A 23,111-nucleotide genomic window follows, 5' to 3' on the forward strand; every position below is an offset into this window, starting at 1 on the left:
TGTGGTGACCTGGAGAGGTGGGACCTTGGGGGACAGGAGGGAGGTTCTAGGGGGAGGGGATGTGTGTATACTTGCGGCTGATTCTACTGTTGAATGGTAGAATCTGGAACAGCATTGTAAAGCAGTTATACTCCAATTAAAAAAATAAATTGATGGCATCTTAGAGTCCACAAAAACACACTATCTAGGATCAGCTCATTTTTCACTTCTTTGCCCAAAGAATTTATATATTTCCTCAAATAGGCAGATTTACTAGCGAGTCTCTGTGTATTCAAGTTGCGCTAGGTGCAGCCAAGTAAAATGGGCACCTCATATTTCACATGAGTTTGCTCTGCACAGAGCACTTGCATATCCACTGTTGGTTGGATTTTAGAATATATTGGAAAGAAGGCAGGGTGCTATCCTATGCATATATTACTGAGGAGCTTGTACAAGGCCACCTGGCTAGTGATAGAGAGTCTGTTTCTTCTGATCCCTAATATAATTTTCTTTCTTCCAGACCAGTCAGCCTAGAATCCAGAAACAGCAAAAATACACTGGTATGTTCTTCCTTGCTTAGAGTGGAGATCACTACTGAGAGAATCTAAATTGGGAATTGGGAATTCCCAATTCCCAATTAGAATTCCCAATTAGAATTGGGAATCTAAACACCCACAGAAGAAGATAGCTAAGCACAATATATTATTACTACAGAATGCAGAGGCATTGAAAATGACACGTATGTGGACTGTTACTGATCCAAAGAGAATGTATATTTAAAAGAGGGAAATATGGATATCTGGGCAGAGAGGATTCTAATCAGAGTGCACGTCTCATTGCTTTGATTCTGCTGCCAACCGTTGACCTCTTCCAGCAAGCAGGGGCAGGCAGGGCCCAGAAGAGTCACAAAGGCCGAACTCCTGAGCAGATGCTGAGACAGAGACGTTATGGAAGAGGAGACAAGAGACCCGGAAGATGGAACCAAGAACTTGACATACCAGTAGTAGGGGCACTCAAAGGAGAAAAAGGTAAAGGAAGGGGGTATCAGTGAGGACAGGTTAGAAGTAGGTTAAAATATAATAGCAAACAGTCCACCAGGTCAGTAGTTTAACTCAACAAGTTTATTTCCCCCCCATGATGCAGTAGCCAGTATAGGTATGGGAGGAGGGGGTTTTGCTCGTTGTTATTCAGGAACAAAAGGTGACAGAGGCTTTGAATCATGAACTATTAATAGCACTTAAAGTTGGCTTGGAAGTGCATATATCACTTCTATTTTATTCACCAAAGCAAATCACAATTCCACTGTTAACTTCAAAGGGAGGCATATATGTTCCTACCATACAGCTGGAAGGAGGAAAGCTAGAAATATTTGGTAAACGGCACTCCTGACCTACCATGAAGGGGAAAACTAAGATACATCTAAGAGTATCCCAGTAATATTGCTTAACTCTTGGGATGGAAAGAAGAATCTTTCAAGCTTTCAGGCCAAAGGAAAAAGAGCCACACTGGCGTCAGATTTTCTATTTGCAACTCCAGGAAGCTAAAAAATGATAGAATTTTATCTGCAGACCACTGAGGAAGAAAGGAAGGCAACTCAAGAATCCTATACCCAGGCAGACTTTTATCTAACATGATTCAGTTCAGTTCAGTTGCTCAGTCATGTCTGACTGTTTGCGACGCCATGGACTGCAGCACACCAGGCCTCCCTGTCCATCACCAACTCTCAGAGCTTGCTCAAACTCATGTCCATCAAGTCGGTGATGGCATCCAACCATCTCATCCTCTGTTGTCCCCTTCTCCTCCTGCCTTCAATCTTTCCCAGCATCGGGTCTTTTCCAGTGAGTCAGTTCCTCACATCAGGTGGCCAAAGTATTGGAATTTCAACTTTAGCATCAGTCCTTCCAATGAACATTCAGGATTGTATTTCCTTCAGGATTGACTGGTTTGATCTCCTTGCGGTCCAAAGAACTCTCAATAGTCTTCTCCAACACCACAGTTCAAAAGCATCAATTCTTTGGTGCTCAGCTTTCTTTATAGTCCAACTCTCTCATCCATGTGTGACTACTGGAAAAACTATAGTTTTGACTAGATGGACCTTTGTTGGCAAAGTCATGTCTCTGCTTTTTATTATGCTGTCTAGTTTGGTCATAGCTTTTCTTCCAAGGAACAAGTGTCTTTTTATTTCATGGCTGCAGTCACCATCTGCAGTGATTTTGGAGCCCAAAAAAATAAAGCCTGTCACTGTTTCCCCATGTTTTGCCATGAAGTGATGAGAATGGATACCATGATCTTAGTTTTCTGAATGTTGAGCTTTAAGCCAACTTTTTCACTCTCCTCTTTCACTTTCATCAAGAGGCTCTTTAGTTCTTTTTTTTTCTGCCATAAGGGTGGTGTCATCTGCTTATCTGAGGTTACTGATACTTCTCCCAGCAGTCCTGATTCCAGCTTGTGCTTCATCCAGCCTGACATTTCATATGATATACTCTGCATATAAGTTAAATAAGCAGGGTGACAATATACAGCCTTGGCATACTCCTTTTCCAATTTGGAACCAATCTGTTGTTCCTTGTCCAGTTTTAACTGTTGCTTCTTGACCTGCATACAGATTTCTCAGGAGATAGGTCAGGTGGTTTGGTATTCCCATCTCTTTAAGAATTTTCCACAGTTTGTTGTGATCCACACAGTCAGGTACTAAAAGTCTTAGCCATAGCAATTAAGCAAGAAAAGAAATAAAACACATCCAGTCTCAGAAAAGAAAAAACAAATTATCAAATGACAATTTTTCCAGCATTATATTATGAAAATTTCAAACATACAGAAAAGTTGAAAAGCTTAACTTATATATCTTACTTTTTGATGCATTTAGTTTTAATGTAGACATTAGTACACTTCCCTCTAAATGCTTCATTCAGCCTATCATCAATTACAGTTCAGTATTTGTGTATACTTTTTTCTGGTTGAGGTAAAATGTACAAGCAATGAAATCTCAAATCTAGAGTGCACATTCACAGAATTTTGACAGATACATGCATGTGTGTTACCTAAACCCTCCTCGTGACATTTTCATCACCCCAGAAGGTTCTCTGCCCCAACTGCTACCCCCTAGAGACAGCCACTGTTCTGATTTTTTCCACCATAGATTAACTTTCCCTGTTTTAGAACTTTGTATAATTCCTATTATATGTGCTCTTTAATGTGCTTCACTCAGCATGTTTTTAATAATCTTGTGTGTTCCATGTATCAGCAGTGTATGCTGCTTATTGCTGAGAAGTGTTCTAATTGCATTCCATGATTATATTACAGTTTAACTATCCATTGTATTGATTATCAGTTGGGTTTTTTCAGAGATTTCTTACTAAGAATAAAGCTGTGATGAATATTCTGAGACATAGTCATATAGACACATGTTTTGGTTTCTTTTGGGTAAATATTTAGACAGTAATTCTTGTGTTAGGAGGGCTTCCCAGGTGCTCTAATAGTAAAGAATCCGCCTGCCAATGTAGGCGATGCAGGAGACACGGGTTCAGTCCCTGGTTCAGGAAAATCCCCTGGCGTAGGAATGGCAACCCACAGCAGTATTCGTGCCAGGAAGATACCATGGACAGGATCATGGTGGGCCACCGTCCGTGGGGCCGCAAAGTCAGACGTGATTGAGCAGCGGAGAGCAGCAGCCTCCTGGGTGAGGCTGTGTGTGTCTCCTAGAGAGAGCCGCCGGACCTCTTCCCAAAGTGACTGTCTTCTTACACTCCCTCCAAGAATATGAGAGTTCCAGTTGTTCCGTATCCTCACCAACATTTGTTGTCAGCCTTTTAAATTTGAATGTTTGACAGTCTAATAAATGTTTTTGAGTTCTCCAGAGAAACTGAACCAATGGGATATATAGATATACATATATATATATAGGTGTGTATATATGGGGGGCAGTTTATTATAAGGAATTGGCTCATGCAGTGATGGTAGCTGAGGTCCTGTGATCTGCTGTCTGCAAGCTGAAGACCCAGGAAATCCCACCAGCTTTAGTTCTAGTCTGAGTGTGAAGGCCTGAGAACCAGGAGAAAACTGCTGTGTAGTCCAGTTCGAATGCAAGAGAGGACCAGTGTCTCCCAGGCAGAGAGCTCAGAATTTCCGTTCCTCTGCGTTTTTATTCTCTGCAGGTCTTCCACAAAGTTGATGATGCCAACCCGTACTGGGGAGGGCAATCTGCTTTACTCAGCCTTCAGACTCAAATGTTAATCTCATTCAGAAACTCCCAGATATAATGTTTACCAAATATCTGTGCACCCCATGACCCAGTAAACACAGAATTAACCAACACAACAGGTATGTTAAGTACATACACAGACAGATGCACTCGGTATTAAATTGATTTTAAGTGTCTATCCTTGTGGCTGTCTCCTGATACTTGCTATGAGAATTCTGTTGGCGCCTGGGACAGTGGGTGAGCTCCAGACTCTAGAACAGAATTTAGAGGCTGAGTCCAGAAGAGACGTGTCGAAAGAAGCCACAGTCAGAACTTGTGGGCCTTTCCCTAGTCCAGGGTGTTCTGCAGGAGAGGATGACCCAGACATCAACACTGAGGAACTGTGCGTTGGTTTCCAGTTATTTCTTTTTGGAGGGAGGGAGACAGAGATAGTCAGTGTGTGTTAAGAATGTGATACTTAGTCATCACATTCACATCACAGCACATACTTAGTGCTCTTGGGGACATGTTTCTTTGGTAGAGAAAAATAAACCATCCAGCGTTACCCCTTGGCCTTTCATTGTAATAAATCCCATTTAATAGAATTCATGTAGTCAAGTCTCATTTAATGGACATCAGGCACCACAAGAATGTGAGAGGGAGAAATCTGGGCCGGACACTCGGCCCTGGGTGGTAGGGATGCAGTGGGGGTGCTCCCTGCGCCCCTTGGTGGGAGGAACTCCTTCAGCCCCCCACCAGGACGGACGGCCTGCCTGGCGTGGCTTCCTTCCCTGGCTGCTGCTTTTGCGTCTTCTCCCTTTAGGTGATCCCAGAGACAGGCAGAACTGGGGCAGGGCTAAAATAGCGCATCAGCTTAGAGGGAGGGTCTGGAAGGGAACTGGGGCAACGTGAGCACGCGTTCTGCCTGCCTGAGAAATCAGGTCTTAAAGGAGAAGGTTGCAGTTTTGGAAAATGAGAAAAGCTTTCCTTGGAATTGCAAGATAAATGCTGTAGAGGCCCGAGGGAGTTGTAACTTGAGCTGGTTTCCCCTGTCTTTCCTCAGTTGCTCTGCGGGTCAGACAGAAGCACCTGGGTCAAGTCCGAGGGGCCCAGTTAACCCCGTCCAGGAAGACGCTCAACGCATGACCACGTGTGTGTTCCTGGGTCCCTCTTGGTTCTCTGCTGGGGGGCTCACTGACACCACCTCCCTTTAACCCAGGAGAGCAGGGGGACAGCCCCGCACCAGGTGCAGGCTCGTCCTGTCCCCAGAGCTCCGATCTCCCGTCCAGTGAGGATTCCCCCCACTCAGGCCAGACACTTGTCGAACGACAGGAAGCAGCTGGGCTCTGGCCTTCACCTCTCTGTCTAACTCTGGGCTGATCTGATGGCAAAAGAAGGAAGACGGAGTCTCCGTTAGGATCTCCCTCTTGACTGGGGGTGGAAGGATCCTGTAGCAGTGTTTGTTGGGTCGAACCCCAGCACAGGCCTGGGGTGGAGACGAGTCCCCCGCGGTGCTGTAGACGCCGGCAGAACAGTGCTGGGACAGCTCCATCCCCTGCCTCTGCCACAGCCTGGGGGGGCAGACGCAGGCTTGGGAGCCGCTGGCAGAAGTGGCCGGCCAGCCTGAGCTAGCGGCGCCTCCTCCTTCCAGCAGATGTTAAAGACACGACGCGGGCAGGGCCCTCCGAAGACAGATTAGACGGGAGGGGGTGCAGCGGGCGCGTGCTGTCTGCTCACCCCGCTTCCAGGGCTCGCTGGGCAGAGTCCTCAAGACTCCCACCTGGAGCTGGCTTCCCCGTGAAGGGCAAGAGAGCATCTCTTTCCCAAATTTCCTGAGTGCTGAGGTCGCATGAAGCTGACGGAAATCATGTCAGTTGGCTGACTTCAGGGACCTCTGTTTGATCTTTGTTTGCTGGGCTGATTTTAGTTCAGTTGGGACTTTTTTTGAAAGTGGTATCAAAATTTCCTAGTTTTTTTTTTTTTTTTTTTTTAACCGTCAGATGGCTCATAAAGATCATAGTGCAGGGGGCAGGAGTTCAGTCCCTGGTCAGGGAACTAAGACCCCACATGCTGCAGCGGAACTCAGCCCGACTTCGGGGCAACTAGAGAAGCCCTCGCAGCAACAGAGACCCAGCGCAGTCAATAAAGATAAAAGAGGCATTTCAACATCAGCCATTTCACGTAAAAAAGATCACAGTACGTGTCATGCGTAGGGCTGTTGATGCTGAACCATGACTGGACAGGTCCGAGCAGCGCCTGGGGCAGCAGGGCGGTGGTGTCCATCCCGATCATCCGGACCTTTCGGGAAGGGAACTTGGGTCACTAGTCCCCCCCCACCCCCCAGGCTCTCCATATTTTATCTTTTGCCCTTCACTTTCCATTTAGAAGGTAGTTTGCAAACTCAGCATCTTACAACCAATGCTACAGGCTCAGTGCCAAGTGGAAAGCAGAACTCCGTATTAACAGAACTCCCAGGGAAACAAAGTTATCACTTGGTAGTTTGTGGGATTATCCAGGACCATGGTTGCTTCAGGAGGCGTTGCTGGGACGATGTGGAAGCCTTGAGGTGGATGTTTGAGGATGCCTTGTGTGTCTGTGTAGCGTTTCACGTCCCTCTTGCCGTGTGACCCTCCTGTGCTGGCCGGCCTGTCCCGCGGTCCCGGGAACACGGCGCTTGCTGGGAGGCGAGACTCCCTGGCTGTTGGGTGCCATCCCTGGCCCTGGCTGCGTTACCTTGGGCACGTGACCTACCCTGGTGTAGGTCTTCTGCAAAATAAGAGTTAGTGTTAATGCTGACCCGCCTCATGTTCCCAGCAAATGAGACGACCTGTAAAGCTGCCCAGATCACTGAAAATGCGGTTGATCTTGACCTGCGTGAGTGGGTGCCTTAGAGGTTGGACAGGGACCTGGTGTGTCCAGTTCCATGTCGGCTGTTCAGAAAGCACCATGAACAGTGCTCCGAAGCCCTGTGCTCTGAGGAGATGGGCCCAGCAGGGATGGCCGTGGTCAGCCCCAGCACGCTCGCGTGACCTGGGGCCGAGGTGCCCTCTGGTCCATGCCCCCATCCCTCACCCCCCTTCCTTCTTCCTTCTTACGCACTGCCTGGCCTGCTGGTGGCGTGCCTTTGTTCAGCGCCTTTTAGCCCGCTTTCAGATTTCTTATTTGATCCTCCAAAGGGAGGTAGATGTCTCTCTTTTTCGGATGAGGAACTGAGGTCCAGGGAGAGTAGACCACTTGCTAAGGTCTTGAGGCTGGAAAACCTGGGTCATCTTGGCCTTCCCCACTGACATAACAACAGACCCTGAGGTTTATTGTTTTTTTAGCCTTACACACGCACAGACAAACGCAGAGGTAGGTGATGGAAGCAGTACTGACCCTGCTTTCATTAGAATATAGGTCTCTCCCTACTATAGGTGCTTCCTCCAAGACCTAGTATTTCCCAGCCCACCTCTTTTTGAAAACTCTGTTCTGAGGTGTGTTTCCCAACACCACCAAGCAATTAACTTAATTCTGAGGGTATCTACGTGGAGATGGCATCCAATCCCACAGGCTCAGCCCCACAGGACGGACCCCACTTCCAAGGCCAGTCACAAACCCGGGTTGTCACCTCCACTTCTGTCCAGCTGCCTGTTGTTAATTGGAGGTTCCCATGCCCCCTCCATCACGTATGTTTAATATGCTAGAGTAGCTCCCAGACCTCAGAGACATTTCACTCACTAGACCAACGGTTTATTATGAAGAGATGTAACTCAGGAACAGCCCAGGGAAAGAGGTGCACAGGGCCAGGTGTGGGGAAGGAACTCAGAGCCACACTGTCTCCAGGCACACCACTCTCCCCAGACCTCCAGCCAGAGAGCTCTCAGACCCCCTCCTTGTGGGGTTTAATGGGGGCTTCATCACATAGGCATGATCGATTAAACCCCTGGCCACTGGTGACTGGTCCAGCCTCTGGGTCAGGGGTGGGGCTGGAAGTTCCAGTCCTCTCATCACATGGTTGGTTCTCTTGGCAACCAGACATCCTTAGGGACTTTCCGAAAGTCACCTCATTTACATAGACTGTGGTGCAGTTGAAAGGGGATGGTTATGAATAAAAAAACACTCCTTTAATCCTTTCACCTTTGTTTCTGGAACTGTTTTCAGGAAGTGATGACAAAAGACCAAATGTTATCGGCCTTACGTTAGGGGATTCCAAGGGTTTTAGCTCTGTGCCAGAAACAGGACAAAGGCCAAATGTATACTTCTGATGAGAAATCACATCATCACACCTGCAGTCAACTCTTACTAATGGCAAGGACTTTAGGTTGGAAGCTAAGAAATCTGATTCTGGTCTCAGCTCGGCCCCCCACTTGTTTGACTCTTGGCCTTCTGGCATCTCTTTCTTTATCTGTACAATGAGAGGATCCGCCTAAACCTGTGAATCTCATCTTGTTTTTTCCTCGGACATAAATGTCCAGTGACGTTTCCTTGTAGATCTTTCTTGTGGGGTGGCCCTGTTTCGCAGCATCATAGCTGTAACTTGACCGACCCTTCTCCTATACTCAGGGAATCACGGTGGGGTGCGAGGGTTTGAGTGATGCTGTTGTAACAACCAGGGCTGTTCTGAGTGATCAGAGAAGTGAGTAATGTACACGGTGAAGGGCTTTTCTTTAGTGAGCAGTCACTTACCACCTCCGCTGGCTGCATCGGGACGTGGTGTCTGAGGACCTGTCAGGTCCATCCTGGCCTCCCCTCAGCCCTGCGCCCTCGGCCTGCAGACAGGGGCCTAACTTGGCAAGTTTAAAGTGAAAACATCCTGTAGTCACTTAAAGCGTTGCAAAACCTTGGTCTTTTGAGTCGGAAAGAAGGGTGAACAACTGTCCCAGTGGTTGGTCATTCTGTGGAATGTTATTTAGTATAAGCATTGGTGTGTTTGCAGGGCACAGGCCTGAGGGCAGATTCAGGGGGACAGAGGGACTGAGGTTAGAGGTGAAGAGCATTCTCACCGTGCCAGACTCGAGTTCATGACTCACCTGTACTAGGACGCGCGATGGACCCTCCCCCTCGCGTTTCTTTTCTGTGTTCTGGTTTTGTCTTTAATGGATTCATCACCACCCAGAGATCAGAAAATATAGCCCTTTCTCAAAGCTCAGCCAGAGTCCTTGAGATGACAGCACCTCCAGGACTTTTTAGCCAACGCAGGTAGACCGAGTGTCTCTGAGGAAAGGGGCTGGGGGAATGGGTTTGGTGCCGCGGAGTCTGAGGTCCACTTTGCCCTGAGTGGGCCAGACTGTGGGTGTTCTGTCTGGTTCTGGAGCTCAGAGCCCTGTCCCTGAAGAGAGGAGGGTTCGGAGAAGACTTCATGCCAAGGGCTTGTGCCCTGCCCGGGAGCCGGCCCGCTTCCTGCCTCAGCACCGCCAGCTGTCCGGGTCAGGGGCTGCCCTGCAGAGCGAGCGAGCCCCGTCGGGAAGGGCACTGGGAAGGTGTGAGCTCCTCTTTTCCACGAACCCTCTCCTCATGGTACATACTGCTCCTGCGTCCAGTGAAACTGTGTGTGGACATTTAGGCTGAAAATAAACAGAAGGGTCAAATCTTCACAACAGTATTTAGACGTCCTGTATTTGACCTGGAAACTGCAGACTGGGAAAGTAGGGGTTATGGTCGCATAAGAGAAACACTGTGGTGTTTAAAATTTGATGTGGACAAATAAATAGACAACTTTTCAGTCTCTTTAGTAGAATGAAAGTGAAGTAATCTACTTGAAAACAGTATTTTTCTTTTTTTGCTCCACTGTGCAGCTTGTGGGATCTTAGTTCCCTGAGCAGGGATCAAACCTGGGAAAGCAGAGTCCTAACCACTGGACGACCAGGGGATTTCCCATTTGTTTTGTTTTTAAATATTTATTTATTTGGCTGCACCAAGTCTTCATTGAGGCATGTGGGATCTTTATTTTCAGCATGCAAGATCTAGTTCCCTGACCCAGAGATCGAATCCAGGCCCCCCTGCATTGGGAGCACAAGTCTTAGCCAGCAGAGCACCAGGGAGGGAGTTCCCCCTTTGAAAAGTAATTTTAATAAAAGTAAAATGGGAGAAATTGGAAAGGTTTGTATTTGTCTGTAAAAATCTATATTTATCTGTAAAAATAGGTCAAAAAATAATTTATAAAAAACGATCAAAGGACTAAGTTTGCATGATGGAGTTCAGCTCAAAAGATTCTCCGCCAAAATATCCAGTGCTGATACAGTTTGATGAAACACCCCAGGTGTGTAATAAGTAAACTTCCTGGAGAATAAAGTGGCAGGGTCGTCGCCTGTGGTTGTGAAAGAGCTGCCACCCTTGGAGGAGTAAGGCCAAGGCATGTGCGGCATTCGGGAGCGCTCTGCAGGGCCACCCCGCTGCACGCACACTCCCCAGGGACAGCTGTGGGAGCCGCAGGAGGGAAGGTGCTCGGGCTGAGGGGCGGAGGCGCCCACACCTGTAGGGCTTCCTTCCCCAGGCGATCCAGCTAAGTGGTTTGAGGGCCACAGAAGGATGTTAACTCTTTGTTATTCAAAGACAGACTGTTCAGTACCTTGATTTGATCAATGCCTCCCTGTCCCCACTGCCCACTAGATCCCCTTGGGAAAGGATCTGAATGCAAAGAAAACTCAAGTTGGCTGCCAGAGACAGCTGGTAGGCTTTGGAAAGGGGCATGACAAGGGTGTTCAGTTCATTTCAGTTCAGTTGCTCAGTCTGTCCAACTCTTTGCGACCCCATGAACCGCAGCACACCCGGCCTCCCTGTCCATCACCAACTCCCAGAGTTCACCCAAACCCATGTCTACTGAGTCGGTGATGCCATCCAACCATCTCATCCTCTGTCATCCCCTTCTCCTCCTGCCCTCAATCTTCCCAGCATCAGGGTCTTTTCAAATGAGTCAGCTCTTCACATCAGGTGGCCAAAGTATTGGAGTTTCAGCTTCAGCATCAGTCCTTCCAATGAACACCCAGGACTGATCTCCTTTAGGATGGACTGATTGGATCTCCTTGCAGTCCAAGGGACTCTCAAGAGTCTTCTCCAACACCACAGTTCAAAAGCATCAATTCTTTGGCGCTCAGCTTTCTTCACGGTCCAACTCTCACATCCATACATGACCACTGGAAAAACTACAGCCTTGACTAGACAGACCTTTGTTGGCAAAGTAATGTCTCTGCTAAGGGTGAGCCTCCAAGGAAAAATGGGAGCTGGAGGCTATAACAAAGAAACGAAATGTTGCTTGCCTTAATGCAGAAGTCAGTTGTGAGATGTATCTAGACTATCATTCCCCATGTTGATTCTGAGCCCACATGGCCAGAGTCACCCAAGAGTTTCCACCTTTATTATGGATATGCTTGGTGTGGGGAAACAAAACAAAACATTTCATTCTGTTCTCTCTTCTTTCAGGTTTCAAGTGCCCCATTTGCTCCAAGTCCGTGGCTTCCGATGAGATGGAAATGCACTTTATAATGTGTCTGAGCAAACCTCGTCTCTCCTACAACGGTGAGGGCTTGGCTGGGGTGGGAGGCGGGGGGGGGGGGGGGGGGGGGCGGGGGGGGTGGCCTCTGGGCAGCTTCTGCACCCTGCCTCTGAGCAGGAAGGGCAAGGGGAGTGGGGTAGGACAGGAGTCCCTCCGGAGGCTAGTGCGCCCTGTCCTTTCTTCTACCTGCTTAGTTCCTCTCGTGTCTGATCGGGAGACAGGCCTTGGTCACCCACAGCTGAGAGAGGAGGGTCCGTGGGAGCACCAGCTCTCTGTGGGGGAGGGGAGTCCGGGCTGAGCTTTGCACGACCTGCTTAAGCCTGACTGTCCAGGGCAGAATAGATGTGATGTGTGGACACCTCTGGGGACTAAGAACTGACCTGCCACCTCGGGGCTGAGCATGAGTACATCGGGGGACTCCATGAAACCCAAGTCCCCTGCCACGACAGCCCGTGGGCAGAGTGAAAGCTAACACCTGCCTCGTGTGCTGTGGCGAAGACGTGCATGCGTGCTCGGTTGCTTCCGTCGTGTCCGACTCTTTGGGGCCCCATGGACTCTAGCCCACCAGGCTCCTCTGTCTGTGGAACTCTCCGGGCCAGAATACTGCAGTGGGTTGCCATTTCCTAGGGATCAAACCCAAATATCTTGCCTTGGCATGGGTGTGCCCATGTTGCCCTCGGTGTCCTCCGGGCCTCACTCAGCGCACTCAGACTGAGAGTCCCCTTGGAGGGAGCAGAGGTTAGCCAGCCAGCCGAGGCCTGGCCATGCCTGTTCTTGGTCTGTTGCCATTTTCTCCCTCCTCTAGCTGAAAAGCCTTCCCTGGTGGCTCAGACAGACGGTAAAGTAACCACCTGCAATGTGGGAGACATGGGTTTGATCCCTGGGTTGGGAACATCCACTGGAGAAGGGGGAACAGTATTCTTTCTGGAGAATTCTGTGGACAGAGGAGTCTGGTGGGCTACCGTCCATGGGGTTGCAAAGAGTCGGACGCGATGGAGCAACTTTCACTTTCACTTGGGAGCTTCCCTCGTGGCTCAGATGGTAAAGAATTTGCCTGCAGTGTGGGAGACCCGGGTTTGATCCCTGCGTTGGGAAGATCCCCTGGAGGAGGAAATGGCAACCCACTCCAGGATTCTTGCCTGGAGAATCCCATGGACAGTGGAGCCCGGCGGGCTACAGTCCATGGGGTCTCAAAGAGTCAGACACAGTTGAGCGACTGACATACACACAGTTGCAAAACCATCTCTTTGGGGCCAGGGGAGGGGAGGGTGTGCGTGAGAGGGTGTGTGTGTGTGAGTGTGAACGGAAGGACCTTTTTTGCAAAAGCCAGTCCTTAATCATCAGAGGCAAAGAGCAGCGTGTTGCTTCTGGTCCCATCAATGGAATTTGTCTTAAGGCGAAGAAGGTGCCCCACCCCTCTGCGTGTACTGTTAACACGTGCAGTCTGTCTAAGGACACCTAAACCTTCCAGGCTTGAGGAAGGTATTTGCCACCTGGGGTCTGTATATGGAGTGTGAGTCTCCACGGCTGGTCTGGGGCCTGTTCTGAGATACAGAAAGGAAGATTCACTGAAATTCTTGGTCACTCCCGGGAGATTCCCCATCTACACACACACACCCTTTCTGTAGATGCTAGCACCAATTGGGGAAATGTTTAGGAAATTGATAGCAGTTATGTAAGGTGAAATTTAGTTAACCACCAAAGAGGGGGGAAAAAAAAGAAACCTCCTAAATGAGGCTGATAGAAAGTAGTATTTTTCTTATTATGAGGGTTGGCCTGAGCCGTAGGTTGGAAGGCCTCCAGTAGCCACCTGCCAGATTTTTCTTAAAAAAGGCCAGTTTAGGAAAGGCAAGACTAGTTTAACTGGTTCACCCAGTGCTCAGGAGAAGACCAGGAGCTAGTGCTCCCACACGGGAGTCAGGGTGACCCGGTGGCCCGGTGGGGGTGCACCCAGAGCACAGAGTCTCCTGTCCTCTCTTCTCCTCTGTGGGTAGCTCTGAGCCAAGGATGGATGCCTCAAGGGTGACAATGGAGTCGGGGGACCCGTTTGCTTGGATACATGTGTCCAGCTTGACGGGATCTTAAAATTTCTCTCCCTTTCCAAGGACTCTGTGGTTCTGATACTGGGGCAAGTCGCATCCTCAAGAACACGCACTCAGGTTTTGACCATCATGTTGGTCAGCCAGTAGAGTGAATCTGGAGGTGAGGGGCCTGGTTCTGCCACGAACAGAAGGGTCACAGTCCTAGGACCGAGGAGGCCCCGATTCCGTGACCAGCAGGGCTCCTTGGCTCTGGGAGAGCCTGGCGTGTGGCAAGCTCTTTTGCCAGCAGTATTGAGCGAGCTTGGTGGCTGTCAGAGCAGCGTTAAAAGCTCCTGTCTGCTCAGCTTTCTTCTGGGGCACAGACCCATGCCCTGCTTCTTAGGTCCTGCCTGCCCACCCCTCCTCTCTGCCAAAGGTCATCGCCTCCAGCTAAATGCTGAATGTCACACAAGATTTCTTTAAAGGAAAGGGACTCTGGCTGCCCTCAAAGCAGGGGTACCTCCTGCTCGTTTACCCACCGCCAGCAGAACTGTGCCATGGTGCTTGTTTGGCCTGTGTCTCTGCTCTCAGGGACCCCGTGGTTGGGATGGAAGTGCCTTTTCTTGGGCCTTGGGGAGCCAGGTCCTGGCTGGGGAGTTTGCCCAAGCCACTGGGGGCGCTGCTGGGAGCTATTACTGATGCTAGTAGCGACTGACTCTGACGGCCTGGGGTCTGCCTGGGGGTGTCTGTGCAGGCGCCCTTCCTGTAGGGGGTATGGCAGAAGGCTCCTGGCAGCTGGTGCATGAGGCGTGGGGGAGAGGGAGCCCTGGGGAGAGGGGGCTGAGGGGCCCCCCAGGGCAGCCTCTGTGAACTTGAAGCCCCTCAGGCCTGAGGGCCCCCCTCCGCTTGTCATGATGGAAGCCCAGCCCGCCTGGGCAGCGCTGGCAGTCCCACCGGGCGACGTTGGGCCTGCGCTCCCTGCAGCCAGGCTCCTGCCCCCACCCAGAGGGCGGGCCGGAGCCCTCGGTGAGGTGGGTGCTGGTTTCCAGCCCCAGAGCAGAGACTGTCGCCTAGTCTCTGAAGGACAGGAGCAGGTTGGCCAAGTGGAAGGAGCAGCGCGGGGGTCCTGGCCGCTTACCCGCGGCCTCAGCTGCAGCCCTGACCCTGCAGGGTCTTCAGGGTTCAGCGGGCTGTGTGTGTAACACTTGTGGCGTGCAGCTGGCCCCAGAGAAGCGAGGGCTCCCTCTTCTCCTCCTCAGCCGCTCCTCTTTGATGAACAGCAGCTGTCAGGGACCAGATCAGGCAGAAGTGTGCCGTCACCTCCCACCTCCTCCCCGGCAGCAGGAGGGGAGCGCACTGCCCACCACCCTGGGCTGCTTCTCTGGTCTGCGTTGGAGCCGAGCGTTGGCCCTGTCAGCACCACCCCTCGCCTGGCTTTGCACACGGTGTCAGGGAGCTGGGGCTTGTGGGGCTTGAGGAGAAAGAACAGCTTGGTTCTGTGTTCTCATCGACCAGGATCGGTCAGGCCCCCCTGCTCTGGGGACCTCAGGGTGCCCAGCCCAGAGGCATCAGAGTCCATCTGCATAGTAATCTCACTGTGGCTCGGGGTCCTCTCATTTGGACAGCGAGGTCCCCTGGCAACTGGCGGTGGGCTCCCAGCATGAGAGAGCAGAAGTCCTATAGGATCTGGGTGGTGGGCAGGCTTTAGCTTCAGCCATGTTCCCTCCCCTGCTGGGCACCCAGGGACACCTGGGGCTGCTAATTCCTAGTGCCCGGGGGATTGGGACAGGAAGTTTTACTCAACCCACTCAGACCTGTTGCTGGATTTGGGCTCTTCCTGCCTTCCGCGGTGGGGAGATGCTTCTTCCTGGGCTCTGTGCTGTGTGTGGGCACTGCCTGCTTCCCCGAGCTCCTAGGGTCCCCGGCCCGCTCCCATTCACGAGCTCTCTGACCTCAGCAGGGTGTCTGGTTCTCTGGCCGCATTGTCCCCGTTTGCCAATCAGGAATAAAACCAGGTGTCTGCCTGGCTTGTAAGATCCTGAGGCTCATGGAACACACGCACACATAAATCTGAGTGTGTATCACTGGCCGTGTCCACGATCAATTAAAATGTTTCAGGAGTGAGGAATTCTCCAACTTCAGGCTCTGCTCTTTTCACATCTGGAAGCCAGCTTCTGGATATTTCTTCTGTGGTTTTGAGAACGTCTGGGTAGCCTTTTGCTGACTTCACCTCTTTTCACCTGCCTTTCAAATACTAGAGTTCACCTGCTTCATTCGTCTGCCCTCTCTGGGTTTGTCCAAGCTCTGTACCCCCCACCTGCCGCTGTGGCCGTCTCTCCTCTAAACCCCAGATCTGGACCTGAGTGGACTCCGGGAGGTTTCTGTGGCCGTGTCCCCGGGGAGACTCCTGCTCAGCACCTCCCACCCAGCGCTGAGTTCGTCGTTCCCGTCCTAAGCCAGCCCTCCTCCTGGGCTCCCTCTTGTCGTGATGAGCGGGGCCCCCCCCGCCCCCTGTTTGCCCAGCTGCCCCAGTTTGTGTCATCCTCCCGCCCCCAGTGCTGGCACTGGCCTTGAGTTCCCCTCTGCTGCAGTGCTGCGTCAGCCTCCAGAGCAGGCTGCCCGCCCCCCCCAACCCAGGGCTCTTCTAGCCACTCCCAGTGGTTTCAGAAGGCCAGATGTGATCAGAGCATGACTCCAGGGCCCCTCTTCATGCCAGAGGAAGCCCAGGCCACGCAGCAGAATGCAGGTCCCAAGCCCGTCCTTAGGATGTTGGTCTCACCTCCCCCCGTGGCCCCACGACTCTGCAGCAGCGTCCTTCCCACCCAGGTGCACAGATGCTGTCCCCTCGCCTGGAACACCCCTCCCTGATCCGTCCCCACCCCACCCAGGCATCTCCCACACTTCTCACATCTGGATCTGTGTGCGTCCTAAGACTTCCAGGAATCCCCGTGCTGTTCATTTCCGTCTTCTTCAGCCGCCCCTGCTGGGCTGTGAGTTTCTTGAATCCTGAGACCGTGGCTTATTCACTTGAGTCGCCAGTGCCCAGAATGTCACAGGAATGTCCTAGAGGGTGTTGGTTTGGCCCCCGGCTCTGCTCCTCCTGTTGTGTTTATGGCTTCACCCAGGGCCGTGGTGCACGGCAGCTTCCTTCCATTCATTCTTTTCTGGTGGGAGCGTAAGGTGTCTTTTTTTTCAAGCTATTTAATTGAGTTAAAATGTGTTTAACACGCAAGTAACAGTGTGGCAGCATTTAGGACATTCACAATATTGTGCAACCACCGTCTCTGTCTAGTCGCAAACATTTCATCACCCCAGCAGGACCTCGTTGTATGATTCCACTTAAATAAAGGATCTAAAGGAGTCAACAGTCAACTCCATAGAACTGGAGAGCAGAAGGGTGGATGGCAGAGGAGAGCGAAACAGGCAATTGCTATTCAACAGGTAGAAAATTTCAGTTACGTAAGATGAATGAGGTCTGCTCTGCAACATGATGCCTATAGCAGTAGTGTACTGTACTCTTACATTTTTATCAAGAGGGGACATCTCATGTTACCACAAAAAAAAAAAGAAAAAGGAAAATCCCTTACTCATGAAGCACTCACTCTCCAGTGCCCCCGACCTAACTTTGTCTCTAAATTTTCCTCTTCTGGGCATTTTGCATAAAGGGAATCATACAGCCGGTGGCCTGTTGCGTCTAGCTTCCTTCACTCGGCACCGTGTTTTCGAGGTGCGTCCATGTTGCAGCCCGCATCAGCCCTTCACCTTTCCTGGCTCAGCGATACTCCATTGCGTGGGTCCACACGGTTCATTTCTCCATCAGCTGGTGGACATTTCCCACTCGCTGTTGTGAGTAATCCTGCGTGCACTTATATTGGCTGGAGTGCCTGTTTTTACCCCTCATTCTTGCCTAGTCCAACTCTCCATCACCATTTTTTTCCTGGAACCAGAAATCAGAGTCCCTGGCCTGTGTATGTGTTTAGGGGGAAAGTCTGTCCAGGGAGCCAGTTTGTCTCCTGCTGCCCAGCTCCCAGTGTCTTCCCTCCCCCGTCCATTTTCAGCCTCTGTCTCCTGGGCTGCGTATTTGGTGATTAACCCCATTTTGTCCTCAGATAGTTGGCGTGTGGTTCACATGTCTGGTGTCCGCAGTGAGGACCTTCACGTCAAGGTCCGCCGCGGACTTTGGCCCACTCAGGCGGCCTACGCCGTCCCAACCGGCTCTCAGACCCCTGCCAGCTGGCGACTGACCCCCATCCTCTCCCACTGTCCCCTCTCTGCAGATGACGTGCTGACTAAAGACGCGGGTGAGTGTGTGATCTGCCTGGAGGAGCTGCTTCAGGGGGACACGATAGCCAGGCTGCCCTGCCTGTGCATTTATCACAAAAGGTACGCGGGAGCCGGCAGGCCCAGCTCAGCCACGCCCAGACACCAGAGGGCTCCTTCCCTGTGCTGGGGGCAAAGAGCCAGCGTCACAAGGACCCTGAGCGGGGTCGAGGCAGAGGCCGGCAGGCGGGGACGTCTGGACGCGCGGGGCGCAGAGCCGCGGAGGCCGGTAGATGCCTAGCCCCCTGGAAGGTTGGGTCTCCCTGCGTCTACACGAGCCCCACCCCTGCCCCGCAGTGTGCAGACCCTGGTCTGTGTCCCGGGGCCAGCAGGGAGGGAGGTGCTGGCTGCCCCGCCCCGCCCCTCAGCTCCAGGCCCCGCCCCTCAGCTCCAGGCCCCGCCCCTCTCTCCGGAGGCCCGCGGGCGGGAATATTCACTACCTGTGAGGCGGGCACCGCCGTAATTAGCAAGGCTGAGATTTGTCCTCGGGCTCCAGCTCGAGCCTCATTCTTGTTTCCAACTGGAAAAAGACGCCTCACTCCGGACGGGAGGCCGCCCCGTGCCACCCGTGGCCGCCACTGCTCTCGGCCCCTCGGGCCGTGGAGCTGCTTCCTGACGCAGGCTTTCCTGAAGCCTGACGGGCCGACGGCCACGGGGCCGCACGCCGATGTGGCTGGTGCGGGGAGGGTCTGGGCCCGGGCCCAGCGCCGCCAGCGTCCCGGGAGGCGCTGACTAGAACCGGGGACGGGACTTCTAGCTCTGGGGAAGACTTACGCAAATAGCCGGTCTGGTTCCTTCGCAGAAAGCCATCCTGGGGCCGTTTCTGGCCCCCTCGCGGCTTGGACAGCCCTTTCTGTGACTCCAGGACTTCACTGCCGGCCTTTGCCTGGCGCTCCTCAGTCCCTCCCCGGGCCACCTTCTCCCGGGAGGGCTGGCTGCTGGCGGCCCGCCACAGCCAGGCAGAGCGGGGGTCTCCTGAGAAGTCACCGCCAGGGAGGGAGCCTCAGGAGACGGCCCACTCAGGGCGCTGACCAGCCTTCCTTGCTCTTCAAGCCTTGGAGACGGTCGCTTGGCCGCCGTTCGCAGCCCCCCGCACTCGCTGTCTCTGTAGTAGCTGTGCTGTCTTCCCGGGCTCCACGCCCCCGAGGCCTTGTCCCTCTGGAGGCCCCGCTCCCCGCTTCCTGCGGGCCTAGGCCCACGCCACCCCACCCCACGGCACGGGGCCTCCGGCTGAGCCAGCACCCATCCGAGTGCCCTGCTCCTTCCCGGCAGTAGACAGTGGGTGTCGGGTCCTCGCGGGTGAGACGTAGGAATCCTGCTCGGAGACCCAGCCCTGAGGAGCAGCTGCTCAGCCGGTGACGCGTCCCCCTTGCCGTCTCCCCCCTCAGTTGCATAGACTCGTGGTTTGAAGTGAACAGATCTTGTCCAGAACACCCTGCGGACTGACCCTGCTGGGCTCGCTTGCTGACTCCTCTCAATGGTGAGCCAGTGATTGGGGCCCTGGAGTTGGGGGGGGGGGGGGGCGTTGCTGAGCTGCCCTCACAAACCCCCGCCTCCCCACTGAAAGGGGTCGGGGGAAGAGGGTCTAAGCAGCAGTGCTTCTGTGGGGTGGGAGTGGTTCCTGGGAAGCCTGAGAGTCCACTCTTGCATGGTCGTCCAGAAGAATCTGGACTGGTGGAGGTGGAGGTGGGGAAAGACCAGTGTGATCCAGACGCAAGTCTGCCTGAGAAGGTTCAGCAAGAGCCTCAGAAAGTGCTGGGTGGGGGGGAACCAGGTGACTGGACTCTGTGCCTTGTGCTCCTGGGCAGGCGGAGCAGGTCCTCACCCGGGTTGCGGGGGGGAGGATTGGTCCCGCTTCTTTGGGGATGGGGACGTCTCGCTTGCACCCCCACGTGGACATCACGGCCATTGAACGGGACAGCGTATTGTCCCTGCTGCTCTTGTCAGCAGTCATCTCATCAGGTTTTTCCCTCCTCTGGCCACCTCCCGGCCAGACTTGGGGCCCCGCCGCCACAACCCAGGTCCCTGACTGCACCACAGCCCAGCCCAGCCAGCTTCCTCCCCAGAAACGGAAGTGCCCAGGGCATTTCCCACCCTGTAACCATTGTGAGCCCCAGTGTCTCCCTCGGGCACCTTGCTTTACTGCTGAATGTCCTCTCCTGTCCCCATCCTACCTGTTCCTTCCACCAAACAGACGACACCCCCAGAGGAACCAAAACCCACGCCATCTCACACCCAAGGGTTCGGGCGCCTCTTTCCGTTCTTTCTCTCGCTCTCTCTTCCTCTCCCTCTTTCTCTCGTTTTTTTTGTTTTCTTTTGTTCTTTGTTAGGTTTGTTTCATTTATCCCAAGTAAACCCCCAGAACAGCTGACGATGTCAAACTATTCAGGGACATTTGCTCTTTTTACCTTCACCTCAAAAACTGAGGACGTGGGGTGAAGAAAACGCGAAGGGAAGAAAGAGGCAGAGGGCATGGAGCCTGGCACCAGCTTCGAGTCCAGATTCCCAGCATGACGTCCGGTTCGGGGGGCGCCCCAGCCCGGCCTCAGCAGGACGCACGCGGCCGGCCCTGGGCCCACCAAGCACGACTGACATCTTCCGGTCCCCACAGGGACAGCCAGGGCCCCGTTGCTGAGAGGAGGCTTCGGACACTGGGGCAGAGCTGAGCTGGGGACAGCAGTGGGAACAGGGCGCCCTCCTGCACTGACTTCCAGAGAATGGTCCCCCTTTCTCCCCGAGGACACCAGATTGGATGAGAGCCAGTTTGAGAGAAGAAAGAATCACCCGCTATCCTTCCCCTCATCCTCATCCCAGGAGGGAAAGGGCATTTTCTTTTTCACCTTTGAAAGGCATTGTGGGTCTGTCTCTAAAGTGTTTACAAAAAAAAAAAAAATTATAAAAAAAAGAGAAAAAAAAAGAAAAAAGTCTAGTGTCGACTGGTGTTTTCCCTCGTGATGTTTACAGATCGCTGTCTGCTGCCCGGCCAGAACCCACTCAGTGACAACCGAACAGAGCCGGGTTCTTGCCACTCGAGTGCCGATGGCACAGAGCGAGCTCACAGCCCTCCTGTGCCCGGCACCCAGCGGCCTCTCCATCAACCACTCTGCCTTGGTTTTTTTGTTTGTTTTATCCCCCCCCCCCCCCCCCATTTTTCTGGCTTGATTTTGCACTTTTCTCCCCTGGGGACCCTGATATCTTGACTTCGTTGCCAAAAACGAGCCCATCAGGATGTTCTCCCCCTCCTTCCCATTTCTCCTTCCCCCTTCCCTCCTGGTTCTGGTCAGTTCAGAGGATTTAACAATCACAAGTGTCCTGCAAAAATGCCTGAACGTTTTTCCTAGACCCCTGTGTATTTTTTTCTTCTTTTTTCCAGAAAACTTAGACAAACAAAAGACTAAAAGGATATGTACAGCTGCCCCTGTTTTCAGGCATTCTGTTTGAGAACATTTTAGCTGTTGATGTTCATGCGTGACATCAGCTCCGGCAAGATAGGTTTCTGTATTTATATATTAAAATCCAAAACAAAAAAAAACCTTATAAAATGTTTAAAAAATGTTCAAAGCTGGGGGAAAAGGCTTTCTTCATTAGTCAAGGTGTTTTGATATGGTATTAAAATAATGTCTAATAAAAAGATGCACTGTGTGACTTCATTTTAATCAAGTATTATTACACAACCAAGAAGTGAGCATTGAAGGTCTCTGTCCCTGCTCTCTCGCCCACCTGCTTTAGCCTTCCTTCAGGCCAGTGTCGGGGCTACGAGTGTGTGACACGGTTCTCAGCAGGCATTCCTGGGTGAGGGAACAGGCCAGGGCAGGCTGGAGTCCCGCAGGTTTACAAACCCACTCTAGCCTCATGGAATCTGTCATCACCTGTGGCGTGGTCGTGACAGAACTTTTCTGGAAAGATCTGCGGGACAAGGATCTTGTAGCCGATGGAGGCTGCAGGGACTTGTGTTCTTCCAGGCATTACCCACGACCACCACCATCCTTGGCTCCCCATCCTGCACCCTGCCCTTCCTGTTGCTCCGGCCGAGTCTCCATGCTGACTCACAGGCATGCTTCACTGAGGCCCAGAAAGAGGCCCTGCTTTGGAGCTGAGCCAGCTCAGAGCCCTTGAATTAGAACCAGCCACTCCGGGCTCACCAGAGTTGGCACACCTTGGGCAGGGTGGGAAGCATAGGGCAGGGGGTACCAGTGCCCACCTGGCCTCTCCCTGCGCCAGACCCGCTCCCGGAGAGGCACTGCAGAGCCTGTGAAGGCAGCTCAGGAGGGGGGCACATGCTCTGCCGGCCTCCCGCCCCCCATGTGCTGCCCTGTGCGGGCTCTGACCCCACCAAGGCCCTGCAGTCATGTTCTGTCAGACGCTTGCTGAAGCACCTGGTCTGTGCAAGGGCATTGCAGGCTGGTGGGCAGCTGTGAGCCAAGGCCTCAGCACGTCCAGCGTTCCAGATAAAGACTTGAGAGGAGTTTGGGTCCAAGCTGGTGGGATGGTGACCCCGGAAACCTGCAGTTGCCATGGTGGCAGGAACGTGGTCTCTAAACTGTCTGTCTGGGGCTTCTCTGCCTGGCAGAACCATGTTGGGGAAAGGACTCCCATCTAAACCTCAGATTCCCCACATGTGAAGTGGGAACAAAGTCACAGCTCAGAGGTCAGCGTGAGGGTCAGAAAATCTGCCCAGAAGCCCTGGCACATGCATAGCAGGCTCTCTCATGGCTTTGTCACTGCAGAGAGCACTGTTCTATTCACAGCACCTCCTGCTTCTGCCTGGCAACTGTGTCTCCCTGTTCTATATTTAATTCCTCCAGCAAAGCTGGCCCTGAACATCTCCTTGCCTGACCCCTAGGCCTGCAGGCAGAGGGGAACCATGTGCCCACCTCAGTGGCTTAGGCCTGGCAGCCTTGGTGGCACCCAGGGTGAGCTGGGTGGGAGGCGGGCTGGAGCCCACGCCGGGTGCTATTCCAGGCTCCTGGGGCTGGTGTTTATCCCACCCCCAGCGACTTCACTCCCGCCCGGCTCACTGCAGCCCTCTGCTGGTGGCCGTGTCCTCTGAATTCAGCCCCAGATTGCCAGCTTCTGGGCAGGGGTGGGATGGGGTTGTCCTGGCTTCCCAGATGGAACTGGTGTCTGTCATCCTCCGTCC

General features: G+C 52.8%; 1 protein-coding gene across 3 annotated transcripts in view; it reads left to right on the forward strand.

Moving 5' to 3' along the window:
* ZNRF1 (zinc and ring finger 1) overlaps positions 1–21,621 on the forward strand; it is an 83,792-nt gene extending 62,171 nt beyond the window's left edge. The window contains exons 2-5 of one of the 3 annotated variants that reach the window (XM_061137819.1): positions 11,558–11,653; positions 17,929–18,034; positions 19,360–19,451; positions 20,361–21,621. In XM_061137819.1, coding sequence (XP_060993802.1) covers positions 11,558–11,653; positions 17,929–18,034; positions 19,360–19,417 — 260 coding nt within the window. In that variant the 3' untranslated portion in view covers positions 19,418–19,451; positions 20,361–21,621. Of the gene's footprint in view, positions 1–11,557; positions 11,654–17,928; positions 18,035–19,359; positions 19,452–20,301 lie in introns of all 3 variants that reach the window. The other 2 variants (XM_061137802.1, XM_061137812.1) reach the window with 2 other exon arrangements.
* The last annotated feature ends 1,490 nt before the right edge of the window (positions 21,622–23,111 follow it).

Source organism: Dama dama, chromosome 4 (assembly GCF_033118175.1).
Source record: "Dama dama isolate Ldn47 chromosome 4, ASM3311817v1, whole genome shotgun sequence".
Lineage (NCBI taxonomy): Eukaryota > Metazoa > Chordata > Mammalia > Artiodactyla > Cervidae > Dama > Dama dama.